Source organism: Belonocnema kinseyi, chromosome 1, assembly GCF_010883055.1.
Source record: "Belonocnema kinseyi isolate 2016_QV_RU_SX_M_011 chromosome 1, B_treatae_v1, whole genome shotgun sequence".
In the NCBI taxonomy this organism is placed as follows: domain Eukaryota; kingdom Metazoa; phylum Arthropoda; class Insecta; order Hymenoptera; family Cynipidae; genus Belonocnema; species Belonocnema kinseyi.
Genome location: NC_046657.1, coordinates 42,357,729 through 42,384,271, shown reverse-complemented (window position 1 = coordinate 42,384,271; position 26,543 = coordinate 42,357,729). Strand labels below are relative to the sequence as shown.

General features: G+C 19.5%; 2 protein-coding genes across 3 annotated transcripts in view; one reads left to right on the top strand and one right to left on the bottom strand.

Moving 5' to 3' along the window:
• The window catches only part of LOC117173833 (recQ-mediated genome instability protein 1-like), a 26,031-nt gene extending 1,022 nt beyond the window's left edge, over positions 1-25,009 (bottom strand). Inside the window, exons 1-6 of one of the 2 annotated variants that reach the window (XM_033362480.1) lie at positions 24,824-25,009; positions 24,549-24,692; positions 17,404-17,607; positions 11,052-11,209; positions 10,344-10,959; positions 2,506-2,820 (exon numbers count right to left, since the gene is read on the bottom strand). In XM_033362480.1, the coding sequence (XP_033218371.1) occupies positions 2,506-2,820; positions 10,344-10,959; positions 11,052-11,209; positions 17,404-17,607; positions 24,549-24,692; positions 24,824-24,937 (1,551 nt within the window). In that variant the 5' untranslated portion in view covers positions 24,938-25,009. The remainder of the gene's footprint in view (positions 1-2,505; positions 2,821-10,343; positions 10,960-11,051; positions 11,210-17,403; positions 17,608-24,548; positions 24,693-24,823) is intronic. The other variant, XM_033362488.1, reaches the window with a different exon arrangement.
• Positions 1-26,543, top strand: part of LOC117173848 (proteasome assembly chaperone 4-like) — a 76,264-nt gene that overhangs the window by 9,612 nt on the left and 40,109 nt on the right. The gene's annotated exons all lie outside the window — the stretch shown is intronic.

Genomic DNA, 26,543 nt, shown 5'->3' with positions numbered 1-26,543 from the left:
TGTAAAAAATGAATTTTTTATATGAAAATGTAAATAAATTCCATTTTTGATAGAAAAAATATATTTTTTAGTTGAAAATTCAATTATTTCGTTGAAAATTTAATTTTTTTGTTGAAAATTTATCTTTTTTTTTGTTGCAAAAAAATACTTTTTAATTAAAAATGTAAAGACTTCAAAATTGATTTTTTTAAATTATATTATTTCGCTACAATTCTTTTGTTGTAAATTTAATTTTTTTGTTGAAAATTTACCTTTTTTTTTTGTAAAACATGAACTTTTTTAAATGAAAATGTAAATAAATTCCATTTTTGATAGAAAAAATATATTTTTTAGTTGAAAATTCAATTATTTCGTTGAAAATTTAGCTACTTTGTTGAAAGCTGAACAACTTTGTTAAAACTAAATTTTTTTTTCGTTGAAAATTTAATTTTTTTGTTGAAAATTTATCTTCTTTTTTGTAAAAAAAAAATATTTTTAATTAAAAATGTAAACACTTAAAAATTGATTTTTTATAGTTAAAAATTCCTCTTTTTTTGTAAAAAATGAACTTTTTTATATGAAAATGTAAATAAATTCCAATTTTGGATTAAAAACATATATTTTTTAGTTGAAAATTAAATTATTTCGCTAAAATTCTTTCGCTGAAAATTTAATTTTTTTGGTGAAAATTTATCTTTTTTTTGTGTAAAAAATACTTTTTAATTAAAAGTGTAAAGACTTTAAAATTGATTTTTTTTTTAAATTAAATTATTTCGCTAAAATTATTTCGTTGAAAATTTAATTTTTTTGTTGAAAATTTATCTTTTTTTCGTAAAAAATTAACTTTTTTATATAAAAATTGATCTTTTATGTTGAAAATTCCCCTCTTTTATTTTTTGTAAAAAACTGATCGTTTTTAGTTGGAAATTAAATTGTTTCGCTAAAATTTTGTTCTTGAAAATTCAGCTACTTCGATGAAAGTTGAATAAGGTTGTTAAAAATTAATTTTTTTTCGTTGCAGATGTATAATTTTATAATTGAAAATTTATATCTTGTGTTAAAAAATTAACTTTTTTAATTAAAAATTTTATCATTTCTCTGAATTTTTTCTTTTTTTTTTTGTTAAAATTTATTTTTTAGTTAAAAATTGAATTCGCTGAAATTTTTATTTTTGAAAATTCTCCTAGTTCATTGAAAGTTGAACGAATTTGTTTAAAAATCTGTTTTCCGTTGGAGATGCATGACTTTAATTAAAAATTTTAACTTTTTTGTTAAAAAATCCTTTTTTTTTAATTTACTACCAATTTTTCAACCCAAGATATAAATTTTCAAAAAAAAAAAAAAATGGAATATATTTACATTTTCATATAAAAAGTTAATTTTTCACAAAAAACAAAGAGAGGAATTTTCAACATAAAAAATTAATTTTTAGCGAAACATTTTATTTTTCAACTAGAAAAGATCAATTTTTTTAACCAAAAATGGAATATTTTCTTTTGAAAAAGTTAATTAAAAAAAAGGATTTTTTCACAAAAAGTAAAAAATTTTAATTTCAAAAATCTCCAACGAAAAAAAATTTTCAGCGAAATAATTTAATTTTCAACTAAAAAATATACATTTTCAATCAAAAATGGAATTTATTTACATTTTCATATAAAAAAGTTAATTTAAAAAAAAATTATACATCTGCAACGACAAAAAATTAATTTTTAACAACCTGGTTCAACTTTCAACGAAGTAGCTGAATTTTCAACAACAAAATTTTAGCGAAATAATTTAATTTCCAAATAGAAAAAAAATCAATTTTTAAGTCCACATTTTCAATGAAAAAGTATTTTTTTTTACAAAAAAAATGGGAAATTTTCAACGAAAAAATTTTAGCGCAATAATTTCATTTTCGTCTAAAAAATATATTTTTTCAATCAAAAATGGAATTTATTTATATTTTAATATAAAAAAGTTAATTTTGTACAAAAAAAAAGAAAAATTTTCAATATAAAAGATTAATTTTCATGATATAAATTTTCAAATAAAATAAGAAAATTTTAATAAAACAAAAAAAAGAAGAATTTACAAACAAACAAAATTTCAGAGAAATAATTTAATTTTTAACTAAAAAAGTCAAATTTTCAACCCAAGATATAAATTTCCAATAAAAAATGGAATATATTCACATTTTCATGTAAATAATTTAAAAAAGGATTTTTTAACAAAAAAAGTTCAAATTTTCCAACGAAATAATTTAATTTTCAACTAAAAAAGATAAAGTTTCAATCAAAAATAGAATATTTACAATTGCTAATTAAAAATTTTATTTTTTTTTTTTACAAAAAACGAAGGAATTTTCTACCGAAAAAGATGAATTTTTAACAAAAGAAAAAAAAAAAAAGAATAAGAAAGAAATTCTAAAAAAAATAGTTAAATTTTCAACTAAAATGAGGAAATTTCAAGCAAATAAATAATTCTGCGAGTTGAATTATTAAAAAATTTTCGGTTTTAATGTGAATTTTTGGAAAAGAAACATACCTCGGATGAAAATTCCACATCTATGCTACCAGATTCGTCGACAATCGTTCCATCTAAGATCCAAAGTAAATTTTTTTTCGTAAGCTTTCCTATTTGCGAGACTTTTCCTCTCACAGTTTTTCGTCTCGGCTGTTCTGTCAGAGCTTCTTTCAATAAATCGCTGATATAATCGCAGATTTTCTCTGGCAATTTTTCCGTCGGTCCTCCGGAATTTTTTACAAAATCGGTGATTTTTCGGTTAATTTTACTGATCTTTGGCGTACTTTGAGCACATCGAACTTTTGAATTTGAGACCGAGAGTGGCGAAAGGTCTCCCTGAAATATAATTTATATCAAATATTATTATATTAATTTCAAATTAATTATTGGGACGACTGAAAAATCCCGAAAAATAAAATTCCCGAATTAGAAAATTCTCGATTAATCAAATTCGCGAATAATAAAATTGGCGAAAAATAAAAATACCGATTTGGAAAATTCCTAAATAATAAAATGCATGAATAATAAAATTATCGACAAATAAAAATACCGAATTGGAAAATTCCCGAATAATAAAATTTTCGAATAGTAAAATTTCAGAATTATAAAATTCCCGAATTTTAACAATTAGAATTTCTTAAAAATATATTTTATTGATTACAAATACAACAATAAGACATTAGTTTAAAAAATGATTTTTAACATTAAAAAATTTCGAAGCTTTATTTCTTGAATTTAAAATAGCAATAATTTTAAATAAAATATTTCTAGGTAACGCATGTTTTTTTAATGTTCACAAGTATTTGAAAAAATCCAAAAACTTTCGCAAAAATAAAAATTTAAATTAATATATATATATCGAGTTTTTATTTGAAAAACTTTGTAAGGTACAGAGAAAATTTAGGGATAATTTTTTTTCTTCCAAGCGCATGTTTTTACAAATTTGGTAGGTAATAACCAAATTGACTTCTTCTTTCAAAGAAAAAATTGTTGCTTAGATTTTTTTGAAATGTGCATAATATTTTCGAATAAAAAAATTACATAAAGCTTTCGCAAAAATGTAATTTACAATTTTTAATAAATAAATATACATATTAATTTTAAATTTTATTTTTGCGAACGCTTTTTCTATTCTTTCAAATACTGTGAACACTAAAAAAACATGCGTTACCTAGAAATATTTTATTTCAAATTATTGCTATTTTTAATTCAAAAAATAAGCTTCAAAATTTTAAATGTTAAAAATAATTTTTGAAACTCATATTTTTTTGTTGTATTTGTAATCAATGAAATATATTTATAAAAATTCTAATTGTTAAAATTCGGGAATTAATAAAAATTAATAAAATTAATATTTAATATTAATAAAATAAATTAATAAATAAAATAAAATTAATAAATAGAATTAATAAAATAAAATTTTATTATTCGTGAATTTCATTATTCGGGAATTTTATTTTTCGGGATTTTTCAGTCCCTAATTATTTATATATATTTTTTATTTTCATATACATATATTTATTGTATTATTTGTTTTTTTTTTTTAATAAAATAATTATAATTGAATTATTTTCATTCAGCTATAATTTAATTAAAATAAAAAATATTATTAAAAATAATAAGTTGCAAGATTCTTGGAAATTAAAAAATAAAAATAAACAAGAATCCAAGAATTAAATTTAAAAAATATACTGGGAAGACTGAAAAATTTCGAAAAGTAAAATTCCCAAAGAAAAATAATAGAATTAGAAAATTGGCTAAATATAAAAATCCGGATTTTTTTTTTCTTCTCCGAATTATAAAATTACAGCCAAAAGATTGCCGAATAATAAAATGTCCGACACTGTAAAATAACATTAGAAAATTCTTGAATTTAAAGAATTTAAAAAAGTGTTTCTTTTTAAAAAATAAATATTATTTATTCATTATAAAAATAATAAAAAAATATGATGATCAAAGAAAGCATTTTTTTATGTTAATTCTTTAAAAATTATTTTTTCAATATTTTATTATTGTATTTTTAATGAATAAAACTGATCAAAAAGATTTTTTTTCATTGTTTGAATTCGGCAATTCTTTTTATTATTGAGAATTATTTTAATTTAGATTTTTATATTTAAACAATTTTATAATTTGGTGAATTTTCTATTTCGATTTTTTTTTCTGAAATCTCACAGTGTCGGGAATTTTATTTTTCAATCGTACCTTAAAACATACAATTAAAAATTCTTTAATTTTGATGATTCATATTTGAAATTTCTTCAACTTGGAAGACTTACAATTGAAAAATTTATTTTTTTCTTGAAAATTTATTTTTTGAACTCATAATTTGGTTTAAAACTAATGTATTTTCTTAAAAATTAATGTTTTTATGTAGAAAATTATTCTTTTTAATTTAAAATTCATTTCTTTGGTTTGAAAATTTTAGTTTTTTTTCTTAAAAATTAATTTTATAACTGAAAATTTAACTATTTGCTTGAAAATTTCTTTATTTTGTTGAAATTTTTTCCTTTGTATTATAATAATTATCTTTTTGGTTGAAATCTATATTTTTTATTGGAAATTAATATTTTAATTGAAAATTTAAATGAATTTGGTGCCGATTGGTGGGTAAAAATTTAAGTATTAGGTTGAAAATACAGTTAAAAACTCATGTATTTTTTAAGAAATTATTCTTTTTTTGGTAAAAATTTAATGTTTTTGATTCAAATTTAATTTTTTTGGTTGAAAATTAGTTTTATGTTTCTATTGAAATTTTATTTTCGAAATAAAATGTTTAAATTTTCCTTTATTTTTTTTTAATTTAATCTTTTGTGCGTCAAACATCAAGAATATGGTTAAAATTCATCTTTTTGTTAAAACAATTATTCCTGATTGAAAATTCATGTTTATTTGTGAAAAAAAAACAATTTTTTTAGATAAAAATTTAACTATTTTGTTGAATAATCGTTTAATTTGTGTTTTAAAAATGTACGTATTTTTTGTTTTTTAGTTTATAGGTTTGATTCAAGAAATAAAAAATATTAAAATAAATTATTCTTGTTTTAAAATTCAAACTTTTGATTGAAAATTGATAAAAATTTATTTTTCTTGTTGAAACATTTTTTTATTATTCGAAATAATTTTTAACTGGAAATTAAAACATTCCATTTTTGGTCAGAAATTTATATTAAATTTATATTAAAAATGTATTTTGTTGTTAAAAATTCGTTTTTTTGGTAGAAAATTATTTATTTCTTTGATTATTCTTCTAATTGATGTATTTTGTAGAAAATTCGTTTTTTTTTTGGCAGAATATTATTTTCTCTGGTTTATCTTTTAAATTGTTTGGTTGAATATTTAAGTATTTTGTCATTTTCTTGATTCAGAAAAATAATTGTTTTAGCCAAATTTTTTTGAGCTGAAAATTCATTTCTTTGGTCGAAAATGGAAGTATTTTCTTGAAAATAAATGATTTTTTTCGGCAAGAATTTTGGTATAATTCTCTTTGTTTGTAAATTAATTTTTTTTTCGTTGAAAATTTAACTATTTTGTTAAAAATTTTTTTTTTTCGTCAGTTAATTTTTTTTACCTAAAAGTTAATATTTTTTTGTGTAGAAAATTAGTCTTTTTTGGTAGAATATTTGTGGCTTCTTTATAAATTGATTTTTGAGTTGAAAATTTAAGTATTTTGTTCAGATTGTTTTTTTTGTGTTGAAAGCTGATTTTTTTCTAAATATATATTTTTTAAATTGAAAATACATTTTGTTTAGTTGAAAATTGAATCATTTTGTTGAAAATTAAATTCTTTATCGGAAAATATGAATATTCCACTTTTGGTTAAAAGTTTATTTTGGTATTTAATTTATTTTTATCGTTAAAATTTAAATATTTTATTGAAAATTCGTTTTTCCTTTGGTTGAAAATTTTTCTTTTTCAGTTGAAAATTCAACTATGAGTTTGAAAATTCATATTTATTTGGAGAATAGTATAATTTATCTTTACAAAGAATTGAAAATTTACCAATTTTGTTGATTTTTTAAAAAATTCATTTCATTGGTTGAAAATTATGTTTTTTTTTTTACTGATAATTTAAACGGTCCATTTTTTTACATTCATCTTTTTTAGTTGGAAATTTCTTTACCCAAAAATTAATCTTTTTTAGTTGAAAATTCAACTACGTGATTAAAAATTTATGTATTTTGTAGAAAATTCCTCTTTTTGTGCTAGATTTTTTTACTTATAAACTAATTTTTTTGTTTGAAAATTTAAGTATATTTTAAGATTTATTTGTCTTGAAAAGTGATTTTTTATCTAATTTTTTTTAGGTGAAAGTTCTTTAGTTTGGTTGAAAGTTTAACTATTTTGTTGAAAATTATTATTTCTTTGTTGAAAATTTAACTACGAGGATAAAAATTGATGTATTTTGTGGTAAATTAGTCTTTTTGGTAGAATAATTTTTATTTATTTATAAATTGAGTTTTTTTAGTTGAAAATTTAAGAATTTTGTTCAGATTTCATTCTTTTTGTGTTAAAAAGTGATTTTTTTATCTAAATATTTTTTTTAGTTGAAAACTCATTTATTTAGTTGAAAATTTAATTCATTTATTGAAAATTAAATTCTTTAAAGGAAAATTTATAAATTAATTTTTTTTTTGGCTGAAAAGTGAAGTATTTTGCTAAGATTTTTTTTTATAAGTTATTTTTTTATCTCATTTTTTAAAAAGTTAAAAGTTAATTTCTTTGATTGAAAATTGAACTATTTTGTTGAAAATGAATTTTTTTATCGGGAAATATTAATATTTCATTTTTAATTGAAGGTTTATTTTTTTGTTCAATTCATTTCTTTAGTTAAAAATTTACCGATTTTCTTGAATTTTTTTTTAATTTACTTTTTTAAAATAAAAATGTCTTCTTTTTGGGAAAATATTTTTTTATTTATAACATTTTTGTTTGGTTGAAAAAATAATTATTTTGTTAAAATTTCTTTTTTTAGATTTAAAAGTAATTTTTTATTTTTTTTTTAGTTGAAAACTCATTTTTTAGCTGAAAATTCGTTTTTTTATTGTTAAAAATTATTTTTTTTACTGAAAAATTAACTATTCCATTTTTTTAAATGTATCTTTTTTAGTTGAAAATTCAACTGTTTAATTTAAAAAATTCAATTTGGTTAAAAATTGATGCATATTCCATTTTTGGTTCAAAATTTTTTTTAAATTAATTTTTGTCGTTAAAATTAAAATATTTTGTTGAAAATTAAATTTTTTTTATCGAAAAACGCGAATATTTCATTTTTTAGTGTATAAATTAATTTTTTTGATCGAAAAATTAAGTATTTTGTTAACAATTATATTTTTATGTTTAAAAGTAATTTTTTAATAGAATTTTTTTTTAGTTGTAAACTCAAATTTTAGTAGAAAATTTGTTGTTTTTTTATTGTTAAAAATTCGTTCTTTTGGTAGAATATTATGTTCTTCTGCTTATAATTTAAGTTTCTGTTGAAAATTGAAGTATTTTGTTAACTTTGTTTTTAAAAGTAATTTGTAAGCTGAAAATGAAATATTTTAACGAAAAATATGAATATTGAACTTTTAATTGGCAGTTTTATTTTTGTAAAATTCATTTCTATAATTAAAAATTTAACAATTTTGTTTATAATTAATTTTTTTCATCGGAAATTAATTTTTTTAACTAAAAATTTATTTTTCTACTTTAACTTTTTTATTTGAAACTCTAACTATTACATTTTCGCTTGAAAGTTTATTTTCTTCTTGAATTAATTTCTATATTTCGAAATTGTCAAATTAATTCAAGAAGAAAATAAAGTTTCAAGCGAAAATGTAATAGTTAGATTTTCAGATAAAAGATTTAAAGTAAAAAAATACATTTTTAGTTGAAAAAATTAATTTTCGATGACAAAAATTCGAAGTTTTTATTTAAATCTTCTAAAATCTCTTCAAATCTTTGCAGTTTTTGTAAAATCATTTGAAAACTTTTAAAATTATTTAAATTCTTTGAAATCTTTGCAATTTTATTAAATAATTCTGAAATTTTTTGAAAATGGTGTTATCTTCGAGATCTTTTGTAAAATCTTTTATGTTTTTTTGAAATTATTTTAAAAATTATGGATACTTTTGAAATTATTTAAATATTTTGAAATCTAAAATTTTGTGAAATATTTCTAAATTCTTTTTAAAATTTGTTATCTTCGAAATATTTTGTAAAATCTTTGTGAAATTTTGAAATATCTTAAAATAAATGTTTAAAATATTTTTAAATATTTGAGAATTCTTTGGAATTTTTATAAAATCATTTAGAATCCTTTGCGAAATTAAAAAAAAGTGGAAACATTCTGTGAAATCTGAAATGTTTATAAAATATTTTAAAATCTGTATCGAATCTTTAAAATTTTTTTAAATATTTTGATACTTTTGAAATTATTTATATATTTTGAAATCTGAAATTTTGTGAAATATTTCTGAAATCTTTTTACAATTTTTTATCTTTGAAATATTTTTTTAAACCTTTGTGAAATTTTGAAATCTCTTAAAATAAACTTTTTTAATAATTTGAAATATTTGTGAATTCTTTGGAATTTTCGTGAAATCTTTTAGAATCCTTTCTGTAATTTATAAAAAAACTTTGAAATATTTTGCGAAATCGGAAAATCTGTCAAATTTTTTGACATTATTTAAACATTTTGAAATCTTTTTAAAATATCGTTGTCTTCGAAATTTTTTGTAAAATCTTTGAAATCTTCTGAAATCTTTAAAGTTTTTCTGAAATCATTTTAAAAACTTTTAAAATTATTTAAATATTTTTAATCTTTTTAAAATCTTGAATGTTTTCTGAAATATTTTTCAAATGTTGAAATCTTTTAAAATTCTTTCAAAACTTTGGAATTTTTTTTTAATATTTCGAAATCCTTTGAAATCTATGAAAATCTGTCAAATTTTTTGAAATTATTTAAAAATTTTGTAATTTTTGCTTTAAATACTTTTCAAATTATTTAAATATTTTGAAATCTGAAATTTTGTGAAATATTTCTGAAACCTTTTTACAATTTTTCATCTTTGAAACATTTTTAAAAATTTTTGTGAAATTTTGAAAACTCTTAAAATAAATTTTTAAAATTTTTTGAAATATTTGTGAATTCTTTGGAATTTTCGTGAAATTATTTAGAATCCTTTCTGTAATTTATAAAAAAACTTTGAAATATTTTGCGAAATCGGAAAACCTGTCAAATTTTTTGACATTATTTAAACATTTTGAAATCTTTTTAAAATATCGTTGTCTTCGAAATTTTTTGTAAAATCTTTGAAATCTTCTGAAATCTTTAAAGTTTTTCTGAAATCATTTTTTAAACTTTTAAAATTATTTAAATATTTTGAAACCTTAAATTTTGTGAAATATTTCTGAAATTTTGTAATCCTTGAAATCTTTTGATATTTTCGAAATATTTTGTAAACCCTTTGTACAATATTATGTTCTTTTGTTTATAATATAATTTTTCTTGTGGAAAATTGAAGTCTTTTGTTAAAATTTATTATATTTTTAAAGTAATTTTTTAACTAAAAACTTGTTTTCAGTTAAAAATTTACCGATTTTGTTCACAATTTTTTTTAAACTAAAAATTTATTTTTCTACTAAAAAATTTTTTATCTGAAAATTTAACTATAAAATTTTCGCTGGAAAGTTTATTTTCTTCTTGAATGAATTTCTATACTTGAAAATTTACCTTTTTCAGTAAAAATTTGAACCTTTTCCTTTCAAAAATTAATCTTTTAGCCTCATCAGTTGAATTTAAGAATTCTCAATAATAATAAAAATAGAATAAATAAAAATTAAATTAAATTTAAATTATTTGAAAAAAGCTTTACCGCAGTTCGTTTACTGCCTGTCGTCACTTCCAGATTAGGTTTCCTGAATCCAGAATCAGTTCCAAAACTCGAGACGGGCTTTGAATTATTGTTAATTTTTGGCAATTCCATAGGCTCGTCCCACTCTTCTTCCGCCTCAAAATCCACATCAGCCAAATCGAAATCCTCGCCGAAATCGTCACTCGAAAAGGCCGGAAAATTCGCACTAGTCGACGATTTTGCCACCTCGAAATTCCGCGTCAAATTCGTTTCACTCGGCGCTTTAAAATTTTGATTTTCGATATTTTTTGCAGACACAACCTCCTCCAAATCAAAATCCGCAAAATCATCGTCGGTCGGGAATTCACTCAAATTTTCCGGAATTTCATTGGATTTTTGAACCTCTTTACTTGAATTTGAATTAGAATTTAAATTAGAATTAGAATTTGAATTTATTGGGGGTTGAAGAGAATTTTGATTTAAATTCGACGGCCTCAAAGCTTCTATCGTTTCTTGAGATCGCTCAATCTTTTCTATTTCTTCCAGATCGAAATTAAAATCATCCTCCAAGTCGTTTAGCGTCTCTTTTTTTTTAGCTTTCGTATCATCGTAAGGATCTGGATTTAGTGGCATTTTCCTGTTGAAATTACGATATTTTATTACTTGGGGAGGGGAGGGGGGGGGGGTGTTGAAAGGAAGAAAATTTTGAGAGAGAGAAAAAAAGCTTACAATTCTCGTGCCAAAACATTTTCTAGGGCATTTGGTATCAGCAAATCTTCGACTTCGCCGCCCTTTAGGGTAATATTAGTTTCTTCCAATAATATTACGCCCCTTCTACAAACAACGGGACCAATTATCATCAATTTTAGGCCCGGAAATAACGAGTCCTAAAAAATAGCATTTTTTTACATTTAAAAATCAGGCATTCGTTTAAAAACCTTTTTTAAAATTGATGAAATCTTGGTGAAATCGTTGACATTTTTGTCAATTATTTCTGAAATTTTGAAAACTTAATAATTTTTTGTTTAATTAATTAAAAACCTTTGGAAACTTTGAAATCTGTAAAATCCTGAAATTTTTGTGAAATAATTAAAAAACCTTTGGGAACTTTAAAATTTTTTAAAAATATTTTGAAATATTTTGTAAAATAATTGTAAAATCTTTAAAATCTTTGAGATTTTTCTGAAATCATTTAAAAACCTTTAAACTTTTGAATTAAACAAAAAAAATTTTGAAATATTTGTGAAATATTTCTGAATTTTCTGTAAAATTTTAAAATCTTTTAAAGTATTTGAAATTTTTGTAAAATCATTTAGAATTCTTTGTGAAATTTAAAAACTTTTTGAAATATTCTGCGAAATCTGAAATGTTTATGAAATATTTTGAAATCTTTTGAGATTTTGATAATATTTTGAGATCTTAAAAATTTTTGTGAAATCTTTTATCTTCAAAATATTTTGTAAAATCTTTGTAAATTTTTAAACTCTGTTGAAATATTTAAACGCTTTGAAATTTTTGTGAAATAATTAAACAACCTTTGGGAACTTTTGAATTTTTAAAAAATATTTTGAAATATTTGTGAAATGTTTCTGAATTCTTTGTAAAATGTTAACATTTTTTGAAATTTTTGTAAAATCTTTCTGAAATCTTACAATTTTTTGTAAAATCATTTAGAATCTTTGAAATACTTTGTAAAATAATTGTGAAATCTTTGAAATCTTTCAGATTTTTCTGAAATCATTTAAAAACCTTTTGAACTTTTGAATTAAAAAAAAATTTTGAAATATTTGTGAAATATTTCTGAATTTTCTGTAAAATTTTAAAATCTTTTAAAGTATTTGAAATTTTTGTAAATTCATTTAGAATTCCTTGTGAAATTTAAAAAAATTTTGAAATATTCTGCGAAATCTGAAATGTTTATAAAATATTTTGAAATCTTTTGAGATTTTTGTGAAATCTTATGTCTTCAAAATATTTGGTAAAATATTTGTAAATTTTTAAACTCTGTTGAAATATTTAAAAGCTTTGAAATTTTTATGAAATATTTAAAAAATCCTTGGGAACTTTTGAATTTTTAAAAAATATTTTGAAATATTTGTGAAATGTTTCTGAATTCTTTGTAAAATGTTAAAATCTTTTTAAATATTTGAAATTTTAGTAAAAAAATTCTGAAATCTTTAAAATTTTTGTAAAATAATTTAGAATCTTCGAAATATTTTGAAAAATAATTGTGAAATCTTTGAAATCTTTCAGATTTTTCTGAAATCATTTAAAAACCTTTTGAACTTTTGAATTAAAAAAAAAAATTTGAAATATTTGTGAAATATTTCTGAATTTTCTGTAAATATTATAATAAATGTTGAATTTTAAAACTATAGAAATAAATTAAACAAAAAAAAAAACTTTCAATGAAAAATGAAATATTTACATTTTCCGATAAAAAAATAAATTTTCAACAAAATCGGTAAATTTTCAATTATTGCAATAAATTGAATAAAATAAAAATAAAATATTCAATTACTTTTAAACATAGAAAAAGAAATGTTAAAAAAATACTAAAATTTTCAATCCAAAAAAATTAAATTATAAGCAAAAGAAAATAATATTGTACCTAAAAATGACGAATTTTCAACTCAAAAAATTTATTTTTAGATAATTAAATTAATTTTCTAAAAAAAAAAAACTATTAATTCTTAACTAAAAAATAAGTTTTCAACTAAAAAAATATTCAGCTAAAAAAATTACTTTTAAACATAATGAAAGAAATGTTAAATCATTTAAAAACCTTCAAAGTTTTGCATTTTTTAGAAATAATTAAAAATATTTGTGAAATCTTTGTGAAATATTTCTGAATTCTTTGTAAAATTTAAAAATATTTTGAAATCTCTATCGAATCTTTTGAAATTTTTGTAATATTTTGAGAATTTTAAAATTTTTGTGTAATCTTCGAAATCTTTTGTAAAACCTTTGTGAAATTTTGAAATCTTTTTAAAACCTTAAAAAAATTTGCTCTTTATTTTGAAATCTGTAAAATCTTGAAATTTTTGTGAAATCATTTTAAAAATGGATATTTCTGAAATTTGTTTGAAATGTAATCCTCGAAATTCTAGAATTTTGAAATCTTTTAAAATAATTGGAAAACTTTTGAAATTTTTAAAATATTTTGAAATATTTGTGAAATCTTTGAAATTTTTGTGAAATATTTATGAAATCTTTATGAAATTTTAAAATCTTGAAATCTGTATCAAAATGTTTTTGAATTTTTTTTAATATTTTGAAACCTTTGGATTTTTTGTGAAATATTTCTAATAATTCAAAATCCTTTAAAAACATTTGAAAATTTTTATAAATACTTAACATTTTTTGTAAAATCTTTGAAATTTGGAAACCTTTGGAAACTTTTAATTCAAAAAAATATATATTTTGAAATCTTTGTAAATTCTTGAAATTTTTATGAAATATTTTTGAAATTTTATACTCTGAAATTTTATAATATTTTCGAAATATTTTGTAAAATGTTTGTAAATTTTGGAAATTTGTTGAAATTTTTGTGAAATCATTTTAAAAACTTTAGGAACTTTTAAAATTTTTCTTAAATATTTTTCAATATTTGAAATTGTTGTGAAATATTTCTGAAATCTTCGAAATTTTTGTAAAATCATTTCGAATCCTTTGTAAAATCTAAAAAAAAATTTTAATATTCTGTGAAATACTTAAAAAACTTTTGAATTTTTAAAAATATTTTGAAATCTGTAAAATCTTGAAATTTTTTAATATTTGACATCTTTTAAAATCCTTTAAAAACTTTGGATTTTTTACAAATAATTTGAAATATTTGTGAAATCTTCGAAATATTTTGTAACATTTTTGTGAAATTTGGAAATCTCTTAAAATCCTTTGAAAACTTTTTAAATAAAATTTTTTAATATTTTGAAATGTTTCTGAATTCTTTGGAATTTTTTGGTATCATTTAGAATCCTTTGTAAATTAAAAAAAAATTGAAATATTTTGTGAAATCTCAAATATTTACGAAATATTTTGAAATCTGTGTTTCGAATTTTTTGCAATTTTTAAAAATATTTTGAGATCTTTGAAATTGTTGTGAAATCTTTGATATTTTTGACAAATATTTTGTAAAACCTTTGTACAATTTTTAAATCTTTTAAAATCTTAGAAATTTTTATGAAATCATTCGAAATCCTTTAGAAACGTTTACATTTTTTAAAAATATTTAAAAATCTTTTTGAAATATTCCGTAATCTTCGGAAATCTTTGAAATTTTTTGTAAAATCTTTAAAATTTTGTGAAATATTTTGAAATCTGCAACGAATCTTTTGGAATTTTTAATCTTTTCAAGTACTGTTAAATTTTCTGAAATTGTTTGAATGTTTTAAAATCTTTTATGGAAATTTGTCAAATTAAAAAAAAAAATTTCAAAATATTTCGAAATCTTTGAAATTTTTTGTTAAATCTTTAAATTTTTTGCGAAATCTTTGAAATATTTGGTCAAATCTTTAAATGATTGTGAAATATTTTTAATCTGTGTCAAATATTTGATATTTTTTTTAATATTTGCAAATTTTTTAAAAATATTTCTATATCTTTGTCAAATGTCTTAATCTTTTGATGTTTTTGTGCTATATTTAGAAATTCTTCGAAATCTATGAAAATCTATCCAATTTTTAGAAATTGTTTAAATATTTTGAAATCTTTTAAATTTTCTGAAATTTTTTTATCTTCGAAATCTTTTTTAAAATTTTTGTGAAATTTTTTAAAATTATTTCATTTTTTATTGATTTGATTTGTTATCTTTGTGAAATTTTTGTGAAATATTTTTAATCTGTGTCAAATATTTGTTAATTTTTAAAATGTTTTGATATTTTTGTGAATTGATCTATGAAAATTAAAAATCAAATTTCTAGAAAAACATCAAAAGATTTTAAATTTACGTGAAATCTTTTGAAATCTTAGTGAAATTTTTAAATCTTTCAACTTTTTTGAAATATTTGTGAAATTTGGAATTTTTGTGAAATTTTCAAAATTTTTGTGAAATCTTTAGAAATCCTTTGTTCTCTTGAAATCTTTGTCAAATCTTCTGAATTTTTTTTGAAAATTTTGAAATCTTTTGAAATGTTTAAAATACTTTATGAAATATTGAAAATTTCGTGAAATTTTTTTTAATATTTTGAAATGTTTTCTGAAATCTATGTGAAATATTTGAAATTATTGTGAAGTATTTCTGAAATCTTTGTACAATTTTGAAATTTTTCACACATTTGTCAAACCTTGGAAATTTGCTGCAATATTTGTAAAATTTTAAAGTTTTTTTAAAATAATAAAATATTTTTAAGCTTTTTGTGAAATATTTTGAAATTTTAAAAATATTTTGAAATCTTTATAAAATCGTTGAAATGACTATGAAACATTTCTTAAATCTTTGTAAAATTTGGAAATATTTTGTAAATTTTCAAACATTTTGTAATCTGTGAAATTTTAAAATATTTTAAATATTTTTGGAAATCTTTTAAATTTGTATGAATTATTTCTTAAATATATTTGCCAATTTTTGAAATTATTGTAAAGTATTTCTGAAATCTTTGTAAAATTTTGAAGTTTTTTTTTTTTAATAATAAGAAATCTTGAAGCTTTTTTTGAAATATTTGTCAAATTTTGGTGAAATCTTTGGAAACCATTTTAAATAATTGCCATTTCTTAAAAATATTTTAACATCTTTAAACTTTTTCGGAAATATTTCTAAAATGTTTGTGAAATTTTTTTAATTTTTCTAGAAATCTTTAAAAATTTTTTTAATATTTTGAAATCTTTGTAAAATCTTTGAAATTACTGTGCAATATTTCTAAAATCTTTGTAAAATTTTGAAATCCTGAAACTTATGTCAAATCGTTTGAAATTAAAAAAAAAAATGTGTCATTATTGTGAAAATTTAAAATATTTGGAATATTTTTGGAAATCTTTTAAATTTTTATAAAATATTTCGATTTTTTAAAAATATTTAAAAATATTTGTAAAATTTAGAAATTATTGTGAAGTATTTCTGAAATCTTTGTAAAATTTTGAAGTTTTTTTTTAATAATAAGAAATCTTGAAGCTTTTTCTGAAATATTTGCCAAATTTTTAAGAAATCTTTGGAAACCATTTAAAATAATTACCATTTCTTAAAAATATATTAAAATCTTTAAACTTTTTCTGAAATATTTCTAAAATGTTTGTGAAATTTTTTAAATGTTTCTAGAAATCTTAGAAAAAAATTTTTAATATTTTTGAAATCTTTGTAAAATCTTTGAAATTACTGTGCAATATTTCTAAAATCTCTGTAAAATTTTGAAATCCTTCCAACTTATGTCAAAATGTTAGAAATTTAAAAAAATTTGTCATTATTGTGAAATTTTAAAATATTTGGAATATTTTTGAAAATTTTTATTAAATATTTCGATTTTTAAAAAATATTTGTAAAATTTAGAAATTATTGTGAAACATTTCTGAAATCTTTGTAAAATTTTGAAATTTTTGAAACTCAAACCTTCTGAAATCCTTTAAAAAATTTTCAAAAATATTGCAATCTTTGTGAAATTTGTCAAAAATGTTGGTATTTTTGTAATATTTTCAAATCTAGAATTTTTTAAAAATATCTTACAAATTTTTATGAAATATTTTTGGTATATCTATGTAAAATTTGTTTAAATTATTGTGCTATATTTCGGAAATATTTGTAAAATTTAAAACAATTTTGAATTTAAAAAAATATTTTGAAATATTTGCAAAATTTTTGGAACCTTTTAAAATACTTTGAAATTTTTAAGTATTTTAAAATATTGAAGGATTTTTTGAAATATTTCTAAAGACTATTTGCCATCTTTGAAATTATTGTGAAGTATTTGTGAAATCGCTCTTAAATTTTGTAATCTTCTGAAGTAATTAAAACATTTTGATACTATTTGTGAATTATTTATAAATCTTTTCTAATCATTTTATAATATTTATAATCTTTTTTTAATCACTTTTTGTGAAATTTTCGAAATCTGAAGTATAAAAATAAATAAATAAATAGATTAAAACTTACGTTTAAAAATCGGATTGGTTTCAACTCAATCGCAAGTACGTCTTGCTTCCCATCAGTTAAAAATAATTGCAACATTCTCTTGCCTTTTGGTTCCCAATTCTGTGTATTTTCTTCCTTGGTCGCTTCTATGTTATCGATTGAAATATTTCGGATTTTTTCGAGTTGCTTAAACTTCGACACGGATATATCATAGAGTTTTAATAACTGAGTCCAAAAATAGAGAATTAATAATTAGAAAAAAAATAAAATAGAATAGAAAAAAAAATTAATAGAAATAAATAAAATAATTTCAATTTAAAATTCAAATATTCCATTTTTGTTAAAAAAAAAACATCTTTTTTAATTGAAAATTACATTATTTAACAAAAAATTTATCATTTTATTTTCAAATTCTGCTACTCAATTGAGCCTTTAATTACTTTGATAAAAATTCCTTTTTTTCATAAAAGATGCATAATTTTAATTGAAAAGTTATATTTTTTGTTAACATTTTTACTTTTTTGTTCAAAATGCCTTTTTTTTGTAAAAATAAACTGTTTCAAAGAAAATATTCCATTTTTGGTGAAAAATTTGGTCCTTTTTTAGTTGAAGACTAAATTGTTTCACTGAAAATTTATTTATTATGAAGAAAATTCCTCCTATCTTTTGTAAAAAATTAAAAAATGTATTTTAATTAAAAATTTATATTTTTATTGAAAATTTACCTTCTTTAAAAATCCGGCTTTGTTTTCTAAGAAAATTAACTTTTTCAATTGGAAATGTAAATATTCCATTTTTTCCTAAAAATTTATCTTTTTTAGTTAAAAATTAAATTATTTCGCTCAATTTTTTTCAAAATTCTTTGATTGAAAATTTAACTTTTTATTTGAAAACTAAAAATTAAAATTAACTTTTTCAAATAAAAATGTAAACATTCCGTTTTTTGCTAAAAAGTTTAGTATTTTTGTATAAAATTCCTTTTTTTTTTGTAAAAAATTAACTTTTGAAATAAATTTGGCGTTGGAAATGCATAATTTTTATTGGAAATTTATATCTTTGGTTGAAAACTAAACTTTTTTGTTGAAATTCCTTTATTTTTTTTTTAAATTCACTTTTTCAATTTAAATAGTAAATATTCCAATTGTTGTTAAAAATTGATATTTTAAATTAAAACTTAAATTATTTCGCTCCATTTTTTAAAAAATTCTTTGATTGAAAATTTAACTTTTTATTTAAAAATTAAAAATTAAAATTAAATTTTCGAATAAAAAAGGAAATATTCCATTTTTGGTTAAAAATATGTCTTTTTTAGTTGAAAATTCCTTTTTTTAAAACTAATTTTTTCGATTAAAAATATTCCGTTTTTTGCTAAAAATTTATCTTTTCTAGTCGAAAATCAAAGTGTTTCTTTGAAAATTTATTTAGTATTTTTGTATAAAATTCCTTTTTTTTTTGTAAAAAATTAACTTCTGAATTAAATTTGGCTGAAACTTTTTTTTAATTCGGCTAATTCGTTAAAAGTTGAATGAATTTGTTAAAAAAATCTGTTTTCCGTTGGAAATGCATAATTCTATTTGAAAATTTATATATTTGGTTGAAAATTAAACTTTTTTGTTGAAATTCCTTTCCTTTTTTTTTTTGAAAAAATTCAGTTTTTCAAATTGAATAATAAATATTCCATTTGTTGTTAAAAATTGATATTTTAAATTAAAAATTAAATTATTTCGATCAATTTTTAAAAAAATTCTTTGACTGATAATGTAACTTTTGTTTTAAAATTAAAAATTAAAATTAACTTTTTCAAATAAAAATAAAAATATTACATTTTTTGTTAAAAATGTATCATTTTTAATTGAAAATTAATTTCTATCGCGAATAATAAAAAAAAAATGAATAGAAATAAATAAAATAATTTTGGATTAAAATTCAGAAACGCCAAATTTATTTATTTCAACCAAGAAAATGACTTTTCTGCCATAAAAAAATTTTTTTAATCCAAATGGACTAATTATCAACCAAGAAATTAATTTTCAATCAAAATATTTCAATTTTCATTAAAACAATTACATTTTTCACCAAATTGTTGAATTTTCAATCTACAAAAATGAATTGTCAACAAATTTATCGAATTTTCAAAAAAAAAAAAAAAATTAACTTGACCAATAAATGTTGCGTTTTCAACCAAATAATTTAATTTTTTCGACGGAAGGTCGGTTTTTAACAAGAAAGGGTAAATTTTCTTATCGACAAAAACGCATTTTCTTATTAAAAAGACGAATTTTTAACAAAAAAGTTTAATTTCTGACCAAAAGTATGTTGTTTTTTTTTTAAATTACTTGAATTTTCAAAAAAATAATTAAAGTTTAAACAAAATAGTTGAATTTTCAACCAAAAAAAATTAAATTTCTAGCACAAGAGATACATTTTAAAACTGAAACCCAATTAATTTTATACTAAAAAAAACCTACTATTTTGTTGAAAATTCATGTAGAAATCTAATCTTTTTGGATGAAAATTCAACTATTTTATTCAAAATTAAATCATTTTGTCGAAAATTTATTTATTTTGTTCCAATTTTTTTTGTAGGAATTGAACTATCTTTTTGAAAATCTTTTTTCTTTTTTTTGGGTTGAAATATTAGCCATTTTATTTTTTTTGCTTTTAATATGAACTACTAGATTAAAAATGTAACAATTTCGTTAAAAGTTCACATATTTTTATAGAAATTCGTCTCTTTCGTTAGAAATATGACAATTTGTTATTCAAAAATTATCATTTTCATTTGAAAATTCCTTTTTTTATTTGAAAATTGGTACTTTTCGTTTAAAAAAATATTTTTTTGTTGAAATTTGATTTTTTTAAATGGAAAATTCATGTATTTTGTTGAAAATCTAATTATTTGGTTAGAAATTCAAGAATTTTGATGAAAAATCGCCTTTTTTTTGAAAAAAATTAATTTTTTTTGTTAAAATTTCGTATTTTTTGGGTAAAAATTTATGTATTTTGTGAGAAATTCGTCTTTTTAGTAAAAAATTGATCTTTGTTAATTTAAACTGTATCCTTTTGATTAAAAATTCGTTTTTTGTTGTACAAAATTAATTTTCTTGATTGAAATTTCGTATTTTCTGGTTGAAAAGTCGTCTTTTTCGTGGAAAATTGATCTTTTTTATTTCAAAATTCTACCTTTTTGTTTTTGAAAATTTACACATTTTTTGAAAAGTTTAATTTTTTAAAAAATGCAATTCTTTGCTTGAAAACGTAACAATTTTTGGTTGAAAATTCATAGCCTTTAGTTGAAAATTTAACTACTTGGACCCTATTGAAAATTTAATTATTTTGTTACAAATTCCTTTTTCAGTTGAAAATTAATCTTTTTATTTAAAAATTCAAATAATTTGTCATAAATTTATACTTTTTGGTAGAAAATTAATTTTTTTGGTTGAATTTTCGTATTTTTTGGTTGAAAATTTATGAATTTTGTTGAAAAATTGGTCTTTTTTTATAGAAATTAAAATATTTTTGATTAAAAATAATTAATTTTTGGTAGAAAATTAATTTTCTTCTTTGAAATTTGCTATTTTTAGGCTGAAAATTTATCTTTTTAGTGGAAAATTTAACAATATGTTTGTAAATGAGTGCACCCTGTTGAAAATTTAATTATTTTGTTAAAAATTCATGCATTTTGTTACAAACTCCTTTTTTAATTGAAAATTAATCTTTTTATTTAAAAATTCAAATAATTTGTTGTAAATTTGTATTTTTTGGTAGAAAACTTATCTTTTTTAATTGAAAATTTGACTGTTTCGTTGAAAATTTATGAATTTTGTGGAAAATAAAACTATTTGGTTTGAAATTGGACTATTTTGTTCAAACAATTTTTTTTTAAATTGTCAAATATTACATTTTTTGTAAAGAACTAATGTTCTCGATGAAAAAACGTCTTTTTTGGTGAAAAATTAATTTTCTTTGTTGAAATTTCGTATTTTTCGATTAAAAATTTGTCATTTTTAATTCAAAATCTATGTATTTTTTTCAAAATTGTTTTTTTTTCTATAGAAAATAAATCTTCTTGGTTGAAAAGTCGTCTTCTTGGGTTTAAAATTAACCTCTTTTCGTAGAATTTTCATCTTTTAACATTAATAATTCATATATTTAGTTCCAAATTCCTCTTTTTCGAAAGAAATTTAACCATTTTTCATTATAAATTTACATTTAAAAAAATTTGAACTATATGTTTCAAAAATCATGTACTTTGTTAAAAATTTGAGTCTTTTTTTTATGAAAAATCGTGTTATTTGGTAGAAAATAATTATTTGTCGTTTAAATTATATATTTTTTAGATGAAAATTTATATTTTTTATCAAAAATTTACGAATTTTTAAAAAAATTCGTCTATTTAATTCAAAATTTGACTATTTACTTCAGAATTTTATTCTAGATATCAAGTTCAAGGTTTTTAATTAAAAATTCTTTTTTTTTAATTTAAATTTTCGGTTAAAATTTTTTGTGTAAAAAAAGTCTTTTTTGTAAAAAAAATGAACTTTTTGGCTTTAAAAATCGTTTTTATTGTTTTAAAATTATTTTTTTTTTGCTTGTAACATCAACTATTTGGTTGAAAATTCAACTAGTTTCTTGAAAATTCATGTAATTTGTAGAAAATAATTTTTTTTTGGTTAAAACTTCATATTTTTCAGATGAAAATTTAGCTTTTTATTGAAAATTCATGAATTTGATATGAAATTTAACTATTTGGTTCAAAATTGGATTATTTTGTTCAAATTCGGTTGTTTTTTTAAATATCAAATATACATTTTTTTGTTAAGAATTCATCTTTTTTCTGAAAATTCCTATTTTTATAGTCAAAAATTTAATACTTTTAATTAAAAATTCAAAACTTGGGCTGTATTTTATTTAAAATATGTAATTTTCAGTAAAAAATTAATCTTTTTGGTTGAAAAATCGTCTTTTTAGTTTTAAAATTTAACTCTTCGTATAAACATAATCTTTTTTGCCTATAACATCAACTGTTTAGTTAGAAATTTAACTATTTTGTTTGGAAAATGCATTCTTTTTGTTAAAAAATTAATTTCCTTAATTGAAGTTTTATATTTTTAAATTGAAAATTTAATTATGTGTTTGAAAAATCATGTATTTTGTTGAAAATATATTAACTTTGTTAAAAAAGTACGTATTTTGATTTAAAAAATCATTTTTTTGATTAAAAAATTTCACATTTTAGATAAAAGCTTATCTTTTTTATTGAAAATTCATAAATTTTGTTGAAAATAAAACAATTTGGTTAAAAATTTGACTTTCTTTGTTTAAATTTTTTTTTTAAATATTAAATATACATTTTTTGTTGAAAATTAATACTTTCGATGAAAAAACGTATTTTTTTGGTAGAAAATTAATTTTCTTTGTTGAAATTACGTATTTTTCGGTTAAAAATTTGTCCTCTTTAATTGAAATTTTATGTATTTTATTTCAAATTCGCCCTTTTCTATACAAATCTAACCGTTTTTATGGGAAATTGAGCTTTTCTGGTAGAAAATTAATTTTTTTGTTGAAAAATTCATATATTTGGTTGAAAATGAGCCTTTTTTGTGAAAAAATTAATTTTCTTGGTTGAAATTTTAACTGATTCAATTGCAAAGACAACTAAATGTTTGTAAATTCATGTATTTTGTTAAAAATTTATGTATTTTCATGAAAAATAATTTTTTTTGTAGGTTATGATTTTTTTTTTAATAAAACTTCTTATTTTTTAGATGAAAATTTACCTTTAATCAAATATTAAATTTTATGTCAAGAAATTAATTTTTTTTTATGGAAGCTCGCCTTTTTTATAGAAAATTAATTTTATTGGCATTTTTCTGTAGAAATTTGACAGTTTTTATGGAAAATTTAGCTTGTTTTGGTAAAAAATTAGACTTTTTAAATTAAAAACTTCAACTGTTTGTTTGAAAATTCATGTATTTGGTCAAAAGCTTAATTAATTTTGTTTAAATGTATGTTTATGATAAAAATTATAATTTTGATTGAAAATTTACAGTTTTGCATTAAAAATTCGACACTTTCTTTGAGTATTTATATATTTTGCTCAAAATTTAACTATTTGTTTGAAAATTTACGTATTTTGTTAAAAATTCGTCTTTTTAGGAAGAAAATTAATTTTTTATTGTTTGAAATTTCATACTTTTTGGTTGCAAATTTATTTTTCTAAACTGAAAATTCGAACATTTATTTGAAAATTTAATTTTATTATTTACGTATTTTATTTATTAATTTTCTCGGTTGAAATTTCGTATTTTTTGGTCAAGAATTTTTCCTTTTAAATTGAAAATTCAACACTTGAGTTGAAAATTGAATAAATTCGTTGAAACCTTAAAAATTTTTTTAGACAATTTTTGATTGTCATTTTATTTGGTTAAAAATCCAACTATTTTGAAAATTGATGTATTTTGTTCGAAATTCGACTTTTTCTGTATAAATCTAATCATTTTTGAATGAAAATGTACCTTTTTTAGTTGAAAAATCATACTTTTGTTTGAAAATACTTATATTAAGTTAGATTTTCTTTGTTTTTTTTGTGAGAAATTAATTTTTTTTAGTGAAAATTCCTATTTTTTGGTTGAAAGTTCGTCTTTTTTGGTGGAAATTTCATGCATTTTGTCAAAAACTTAATTATTTTCTGGAAATTTTAACCATTTTTGTTTGAAAATGTATAGTTTTCATGAAAATTATAATTTTAATTTAAAATTCACGGTTTTTTGGTAGAAAATCAATTTTTTTGGTGTTAAAATTCACTTCTTTTCATATAAACGTAATAATTTTTGTTGTAAAATCAACTATTTGTTTAAAAATTGATCTATTTTCTTCAAAATACAATTATTTTTTTGAACACTTTCCTATTTTGTTAAAAATTCTCTTTTTTTTATAGAAAATTAATTTTCTGGAATGAAAAATCGTCTCTTTAGTTTTAAAATTTATACCCACTCTTAAAATTTTCGTTGAATTTTCCCTAACCTACGACCGGCCTGCTTAATATTGAAAAAAAATATTTATTGCTACATTATTTATTGAGGAAAATGAGTAAATTGAATTTTGAGGTTAGAGTTTGAGTCCAAAAGTCTTAAATTTTTTATTTAAATTTTTTAAAAAATTACCTGGAGAGTATATTTGCCATTTAGGGTTGTTTTGTGTTGCTGGGCGAGATTCGGTGGCAAACAACCACTATCATTATTTATTTCTCGCAAATCGGTGAGCAAAAATTGTTCCTGAACAAAGGTCTGAACAGCTTCAGCGCGTGCCTAAAATACGAAGAAAAACAAATGAAAAAGGCTCAAAAGTATTGCCGATGAGATATTTTATTTTTTTAGTGGCAATAATTAATTATCTTTGGTAGTTATTAATAAGTTTTGAAAATATTGCGAAAACTAACCTGTGGATGGGTGCTAATAAAATATTCGACACATTCACGTAACCAGAAATCATTTACAGAAAATGATTGCGATTTCATGTGATATTTCACACGCGTTAATACATTCTCCGTCATTTTTAACTATATTTATTTACCGTATATATATTTTTTTAAGCGTTTCTCAATTGTTTACATTTTCGTTCTGTCAATAATCAAATGAACATAAACTATAATCAAGTCATAGAGAGTGGAAGCCATAGAGTTCTGAGCCGGTTATATTACTTCAGGGGTATGCCACTAGAGTTCTTAAATTTCCGAGAATTCAAGTTTAGGTTATATAACCGAGAATATGATAAAATTTAGGAGAATTTAAAAGAATTGAAGAGAATTTAAAAAGTTATGATTTTTAACAATATTTTTATTGTTCAGGTTATATCAGCGGTTAAATATAAATTATTTTCTAGCTCAGACATATTCAGGAATTACAGTGTTTCATATACGAATTTTAAATTGTCAAATGTATTAATTTATTTCAAACAAAAAAAAGTTTTTTCTACTCGAAAAGGTGACTCTTTAAGAAAATACTGGAATTTTCAACAAAATATTTGAATTTTTAACATAATAGTTGAATATTCAACCTAAAAAGACAAATTGCCAACGAAAAAGTGTCATACTTTATATTCTAATAAAAAAAGAATGAAATTTATACAACGAAAGAAAAGAATTTTAAAACAAAAATACGAATTGCCAACAAATAAAGATTTTTTACTCAAAAAGTAAATAAAATTTTATCTAAATTATTGAACTTTCAAACCAGAAGATAAATTTTCTTTATAAAAATTCAATTTTCAAACAAAAAATGTGACTGTTTAACAAAAAATTAATTTTCCACGAAACTTATGCATTTTTACGCAAAAAAAGGAAATTTCAAAATAAAAAATAATTTTTTTACAACAAAAAAAAAAACGCGAATTTTTAACTAAAAAATCTCAATCTTAAAAAATTGAAGTTCCATTTTCTGTTAAAAAATAAAATCTATACCGAAAAAAAGTATTTTCCACTAAGCAGTTAAATTTTCATCCAGACATAAGCTTTCAATAAAGAAAAATTTCACAATGTAGTTTAACTTTGACCCAAGTAGTTTAATCTTCAATTAAAAAAATTTAATTTCAACAAGATAATTAAACTTTTAACCAACGGGATAACTTTTCAACTTAAAATATCCATTTTTAACAAAAAAAAAAAAAGATTTCTTAACAAAGCGATTCAACCAAGTGTTTTAAACAAATTAGTAGAATTATCAAGCAAAGAAGAACGATTTTTAACCTAAAAGTTGAATTTTCATACAAAAAATGAAATTTCTTCTATAACAGATGAAGTTTTAAATCAAAAAGATAAATATTTAAAAAATAGTCGAATTTTCTGTTGAAAAAGGTTTCAGTCGAGTTTTCATGTTTAAACTATGAATTTTTTAACAAGAAATAATTGACTACCAAAAAATTGAATTTTCAATCCAAAAAGACGAATTTTTAACAAAAAACGAAGACTTTTTAACAAAATTGTTGAATTCTCTAGCAAATAGTTCCATTTTTATCCAAGAAAGATCAATTTTGTGTTAAAACAGATGAATTTGTAATAAAAAAAATTTTGTTTATAAGTGGAACTTTCATTCAGAAAATATTTCAGTTAATTTTTCAACACCAAAATATAAATTTTAAACAAAAAGTAAATATTATACGAA